Source organism: Planococcus citri, chromosome 1 (genome assembly GCF_950023065.1).
Source record: "Planococcus citri chromosome 1, ihPlaCitr1.1, whole genome shotgun sequence".
Classification (NCBI taxonomy): Eukaryota; Metazoa; Arthropoda; class Insecta; order Hemiptera; family Pseudococcidae; genus Planococcus; species Planococcus citri.
In genome coordinates this window covers 56,529,323-56,536,099 of record NC_088677.1, presented here as the reverse complement: position 1 = coordinate 56,536,099, position 6,777 = coordinate 56,529,323, and the positions used below count along the sequence as shown (strand labels likewise).

General features: G+C 35.7%; 1 protein-coding gene across 1 annotated transcript; it reads right to left on the bottom strand.

The window, feature by feature from the left end:
* Nucleotides 1-4,600: 4,600 nt before the first annotated feature.
* Nucleotides 4,601-6,497, bottom strand: LOC135832995 (transcription initiation factor TFIID subunit 11-like). The gene is made up of 5 exons (XM_065346572.1): nt 6,336-6,497; nt 5,952-6,062; nt 5,783-5,887; nt 5,535-5,711; nt 4,601-5,462 (listed from the first exon to the last, which is right to left on the bottom strand). The coding sequence occupies exons 2-5, from the start codon at nt 6,042-6,044 to the stop codon at nt 4,986-4,988; spliced, it is 852 nt and encodes a 283-aa protein (XP_065202644.1). The 5' UTR covers nt 6,045-6,062; nt 6,336-6,497; the 3' UTR covers nt 4,601-4,985.
* Nucleotides 6,498-6,777: the final 280 nt, after the last annotated feature.

Sequence of the window (6,777 nt, the reverse complement as noted above, 5' to 3'; positions counted from 1 at the left end):
TCGATAATAAGCTGAATACGACTTGGTGTTATTACATATTGCGCGTCACGTTCGTTGTTCGATGATTGCGACAACACTGATTTATTCCGGGGTTATGGTGGCGAATGTGCTACTAACATTAATACCGACGATATTGCCATCATCTCTCTTTAACGATCAGTTCGTATAAAATGAACTTTTCAAAGCTCTTGCTTCGTGTAACGTTGCGTACACCGCAGACGAATGAATCTGCTGCGACGTATTTGTCGATAAATTGTTTCACCGAGTTGAACTTTTATTACGGTGTCACTGTTGAGACTTTGAGATGTCGTCGCGTGTATACAAGATGTCCCATAAAATGTCTGTCGTATTGATGATTTACATCGTGTGCTCGTATAAATGAGATGAAAAATCAGGAAAATGGCGTACAGATCAGAATTTTTTGATATGAACTGACGATTACCAAGGACTCTACGCCCTCGGATGATGAAGGAGCCTCAAAAAGGCCTCTCGCCAAAAATACTCTGTTGGACCCAATTTACAAATTTTCCATCTAGGCTTTTATAATGTCATGGACTCGTCTGTTTGGACTCTCAAGTCACTGACCTATCTCTGACTAACTTATCAAGTTCGTCTGTCTGTCTGTCCGTCTGTCTGTCTGGCCACTCAAGATCATTACCCTTTTTGACTAGCCTCTCAAGGTCACTGACCTACGTGTCTATAGCCTCTCATGGTCGTTTATCTGCTTGTCTGACCTCTAAGGTCATTTACCTATCTGTCTGGACACCCAAGGTCATCTGCCAGTCTATCTAGGTATCTGTCGGGCCTCATAAGGTCATTGACCCATGTGTTTGAACTCTTGAGATTACTGACTTCCTATGTAGCTTTCCCAGGTTGCCTGTCCGCCTATCTGGTCTGATAAGGTTATTGACCCGTAAGTATGGCTTTCCAAGGTCGTCTGTTAGTCTGTCTGTCTGTCTGTCTGTGTCATTGACCCATGTGTCTGAACTCTCAAGGTTATTTGTATACTGACCTACCTGTCTAGCTTCAGCGTATCAAAGTCATCGGTCTGCCTATCTGACTTCTTGAAGTCATTCTCATTGATCTGTCTGTCTGTCTGTCTGTCTGGCTGGTCTCTCCAGGTCCTCTGTATTCCTGTCTGACCTTTAAGGTCATTGTCCAGTCTATTTGGCTTCCCAAAATCGACCGTTTATCTGTCTCATCTGTCTGTATACTTTCTCTGAAGATGATTGTTTGTGTGTCTGAACTCTCAAGGTTACTGACCTACCTGTCTACCTTCCCAAGGTGGTCTTTCGGTGTGTCTGGCTTCTTAAGGTCATTGGCCTGTCTATCTGGCCTTTTGAAGTCATTGATCCGTTGATTCTGGTTTCCCAAAGGCTGTCTGTCCACCTGTCTGGTCTCTTGAGGTCATTTCAAAGTCAAATATGGTTTTGAAACAGGTTTCAAGACGGTTTGAAAAAGTGCATATTAGAAAGCACCATGGGTTGTACATGTTTAAAATTTAAGAAACAAAACATTTGTTTTAAACGTGTTTTTTCAACTCCAATTTTCTAAAAAAAATACGTTTTTTAGAATTGAATAAACTGCATTTTTAGATTTTCATTTTCCTCCCTGTACTTTTATAAATTTTGTGTTTTGATTTCAATTTTTCAATATTTCTTTAGCCTTATACCTTATATTATAGCAATTTTATGACATCACATCTTAAAAATAATTGATGACTGGATAACGGATATTTGAAAAAATTGTTTTAAAACCAAAAAAAAAAGTTTATTTTGTTTTTAAATAACACGTTTTTGTACAACCCTGGAAACCACTAAACCAGTTCAATTCCAGAAGTGTTTCTAAACTGCCATGCAAGGGAGGTAAGGGAACCAATTTTTTAGGCATGAAAAATCGAAATTAGAGGTAATTTTTTGAACACCCTTTGTGAGGGGATTCTATGAAAATGAAGGCAAACTTACTGCTAGAACGAAGTGAGAGCAAAATTTTTTTGAAAAAATAGGTCCAAAAAACGAAAAAGCGTCCAGTTTTGCATGTTTTATTTTGAAATTTTTTCGAAAACGGGGTGGTGATGGGTGGTGACCCCCTTTGCCATCCCCTTGCCTACGCCTCTGAAAACTGCAGTTTCTCCTCCGTGAAACGGTTTCATTATAGTCTCATTTTCGGAGACCGGGGTGCGCAGGTTTTCTATGAAGGATTTTTGATAAATTTTTCAAAACATGAAATGTTATTCCAGGAATCAAGAATTAAGGACCACTCTCTTTGTAGATTAACAAAACTTGACCGATTCAGTTATTTAGGTATAGGTACGTAGTTACGTACTTACTACTTACCTAATCATTTTTTTGAATTTTCGTTAGTTTTGCGGTGTGATTTTATGATAAACTTCTTATTATTTTTCAAATTGCAGGCCAGTTTTCAAAAACAAATTAATTTTTTTTCCTTTAAAATTTTCATGCAATAATGTATAAAACCAAAAAAAAAAAAAAAAAAATGAAAAACTAAAAGCTGATAAAATAGGTACTTACCTCGATCGAAATTTGAGCAGAAAATAACAAAACCTCCTTAAGAAATATGATTTTTCATCTAGCCAGCGTCGTTTTCTAAAAACTGCTCAAATATGTAAATTACGTACTGCAATGATTAAATCATCTTTCAAGAATTATGATTCTCCTTCTTGATGAAGTTTCTTTCTAAGAATTACCTATATCTACCCTAAAAAAATATGTACGAGTATATTTGATTTTTTTGGAGAAAATCAAAATCGAAGGCCCCAGGTTCCGCGAAATAAAACGTGATAATATAAAAATCAAAAATGTAGAGCATAGAGTTTTCTATTTGCAAGAAGTGATTGATTTTTTTATCAGGCTTTTGTTTTTGAAATTTATAATCGAGCAAAAATTAGAATATTCAATTTTTATTGACCCCTTTGCACTTATTTTCTCATCATTCAACATTGAATTTTTTCAAGATTATGAAAGCAGTTTTACCTTTTTTTTTTAATTCCTAAGTAATTTCTTGCGTTGTCCTGTGACAAAAAATTCGGTATGTTAATCACAAAATTATGGATACTCCAAAGCATCGTTGTGAGGACTTTTTGTGTCTTACGTCATTTAAAATAGATAGATAGGTAGTGGTACCTACTTGTGTATTATTCGTTATTACGAACAGAGAAAAAAATTGTCCAATTTACGTGGTAAAATTTTCGAGTGCAAAGAGTTAAAATATGATAGCGAGGATATTTAGTAATATACTACATATTATAATGGTGTATATGGCCGACGAAATCCGCTTCAGCCAACATAGCCATATTTAACCACTCTTTTAATGAGCAGATTTATATCCAACTTGTTGACGTAGAGAAAGGGAACTGTTGGAAGGGTCGAACAGCCGTACCAGTGGTCTGGAGGCGAGAGCGGAGAGCAACACTAGTGAAAATATAATAAAACACAAAAGTCTGCCATTCGTTAGAAATATTTACCATTATGAATATTTATGAAAAAATATGTAATTGTATCAACAACACCACCACCATCAACAACAACAACGTGAATTGTGAAACGTAACGTTGTTCGAATTCGCAGATAGCATCGCATCACTATAAATAGGTAGAGAGGTACGAGTGGGAAAAAGCTGCGGCAACTTTTAAAGTCTCACTTTTTCATTATTTTATAAGCATAAAGGTAAAGGAGTACACTGTACATATAGTTAGTAGTTACGCCGCCATATGTCATCTTGGGCAACAGTTCTAAAGTATAAACTTTTATCTGTTTAAACTTTTGTGCCGAGCTTGCCACCCATTAATACCTTTTCAATTCACTCAACGGGGTGAATTTGTTGGTAAGATTTTACAAAAAGCGAGTGAAGAAAGAAAAATCACTACTCGAGTATAACGAAATTTCACACAAGCGCCGAACCGCAGTGGAGCTCTAGAGAGGAGGTCGGAAAAATGGACCACATTTTCACGCAGAGAGGAAAGATTTTCTTTATACGAAGTTATTTAAACAACAGGAGGAGTGAGATTCAAAAACGAGACGCGTCGCTTCGGATAATTATGAAAATGTTCTCTCTCTCGTATAATACGTATAACTAAATGGAATGTTGGCTGAAAATGTTTACAAAGAATTGCGATTTGAATTAAAATTCGAATAGGGGAAGAGAGTGAGTGTTGTAATTTAGTTGTTTAGTTTTCATGTTTGTCGTAAATTTTCATTTGTTTTGGCGCGTTTCTCGTTCGTAATGGCGGTTGAAGTGGAAAAAAAAGTAGCCGAGTAAAATTTTTTATATTCGTTTTACGAGTAGAGTACTCCGGGGTTTCTTTTATGAAATCTATTTTTGAAATGAGAAAAATTTCAAAACTCGTTGCTTGATTGGTGTAGTTATGTGAGAAATAATGCTTTTCGAGAGTTTAGCGATGATGGTTGTCGCTGGAAAATGGCATTGGTAGTTTTGGAGCGAAATGAAAATGTGTACTTCGAGTATTTCTATTAATTTTTTTTTTCGAATCGTTTCGTTGATGAAAAAAAATATTAGTAGTTCGTAGCGAAATTAGACTAGAAACTATTCTCAGTTTGATGAAGTAAAATAACATTACTCGTATAGTGCAATTTACGGTATACTTTGCATTTACAACTCGCGTCACACGATCGTAACGATTCGTGTAATAAATAAAAATAATATACAAGACAGAAAGTACACATCACATAAGAGTTACTAAAAAAAATACCCTGTTATAAAGATCTGACCATTTGTCAAAACCGATTTACAAAATTCGTCGAAATCAACGTCATAATTAACTAATTAAACCTACTTATTTATACTCAGCTAGGCTGATTTATGGAGTATCCATTGCTATAGGCTTTTAGATACTTTCGCGTGATTAAAAAATCATGCTAACGACGAGATAGCGGAGGAATCGAGGATAAATATTTACAAAAAAATGTTAATTAAACTACGAACACATAAAAAGGAAGACGATAGTATCAATTGATTTGCCTATTCATCGCCAAAGATAAATTTTTCTTTAAATTTTCGACAAAATTCTTATTTATAATACCGACGAATTCGGTTTTCGGTGGATCGTTGACTTGCAACGGATCAACTTCGGTTTGAGCTTCGTCTTCATCGTCCGCATCGGGAATAGTGATCTCTTCGATTACTTCTTCTTTTATTTGAGGTTCGTCGTCGGAGTCTTCTTCGCTGTCGTACTCTTCTTGCTCAGCAGGTTGTGCAGGTTCGGCTTCTGCGGCAGGTTCTGTTATGCTGCCTACTTTCTCGTGTATACGAATATGTAAAAATAATACGAACGCTGATGAGAAATCTTTGTTGCAGAATTTGCAAGAGTAAATGGTACGCTGTTCGCTGACTTCGGTGTCAGTTCTGTTTTCTTCGTCAACCTGGTTTTGTACAGCTTCACTCAATGGTATTTCTTCCATTTCGGTTGTTTCGGTTTCTGTCGCCTGATCAAACAAAGAAAATCATTAAAAATGCACGAGGTAAGAGTTAATTAATATTGCATGATTTGCTCGTACGTTTTGGTCGAGTTCGCTTGTATTGTTTCCATCTTTTTCTACGGTAACACCGATTTCACCTACAGTACCGCCAATTTGATTGATTACATTCAACAAACGATCTTGATGGATTACTTTTCTCCTCTTGATGTTAGATTTCGTTGGAGAATCATTTTCCGGCGTGTTTTCGCTGGTTGTCTGTGTATTGATAAAATGATTTTAGCTAAATCGTTTGAAGTACGAGGTATTAAAAAACAATTAAAACTTGCCTGTTTCGATGTGTTGGATTTGGTGACCACAGCAGGTTCTGTTTTCTTTTTATTTTTTAGCGCTTTGGGAGACTTTTCCGTTTGTTTTTTCTTTGGTTCGGGTTTCTAAATTTGAACTTGTGTGAGACGGTGAAGGTGACGAGTAATAATTGAATAAAATATTTTATACCTTTTTAGCTCTGGTTGGAGTAGGTTGTTTTTTACTCGATTGTAGTGCTTTGCTGGCTTGAATCGCAGCTGTGCGAGATTTTCTAGGAGACATGGATGTGTGTTTGAGGTTCTAAATGAAAATAAAATCACACCGTTAGTTTCAGTCCTTCAAATTACGTCAGAAAACCATCGTTAGTAGATGTTTCATTGGGCTTCAATGGTATTATTAAAAGTTATATCGTAGAACAACAATCTTTTAATAAAAGAAAAATTAATTTCATCTATTTTCATTTGCCGGAGATGATAAAAATATGTAAGATTGGAACCTGATATTGCTGCGTTGTTGAATTATAATGATCTCTGATTCTACGATTAATGTATTTAATTTGGTTAGTCTGCTTACCTTAGATTAGAGCAGTTATTCCTATGGAATTTTCGGCACAAAATTATTCAGGAAGATTATTCAATACGAGTGTGTAACGTCAAAAGTTAATTTATTTTCAATTGTTTACTTATAATCTCTGTTCATATCGTTTTGTTGTTTTTTTTTTGCAAACACAATCAACTTGAGTAAACTGAAAAACTCACCGTGAAAAATCGTGTGTTTTGTTAAATCAACGTTGCCAGATAAAAGTTTCAATGTTGCCAAATTCATTCTTCAGGTCAAATTTTTCGACAGTTTCCGTTTTTTCTCAAGTAATTACGGTTATGTGACGTAATCACTAATCAGTGATCCGGTCAGGGATTTCCAGCCAATCATCGATTAGCTTTTGGCTATCAGCTTTTAGCTTGATTTTCATTAGCTTAAATAAAGCTGGCTATTGGCTGGCAAAATTTCATTGGCT

What these genes read in the sequence shown, in the direction of transcription:
- LOC135832995 (XM_065346572.1), bottom strand. Translation starts at nt 6,044, where the DNA reads ATGTCTCCTAGAAAATCTCGCACAGCTGCGATTCAAGCCAGCAAAGCA. An exon ending in AATCCAACACATCGAAACAG is followed by an intron (nt 5,712 to 5,782) that starts GCAAGTTTTAAT and finishes ATCAATACACAG; the next exon opens with ACAACCAGCGAAAACACGCC. An exon ending in CAAGCGAACTCGACCAAAAC is followed by an intron (nt 5,463 to 5,534) that starts GTACGAGCAAAT and finishes TTGTTTGATCAG; the next exon opens with GCGACAGAAACCGAAACAAC.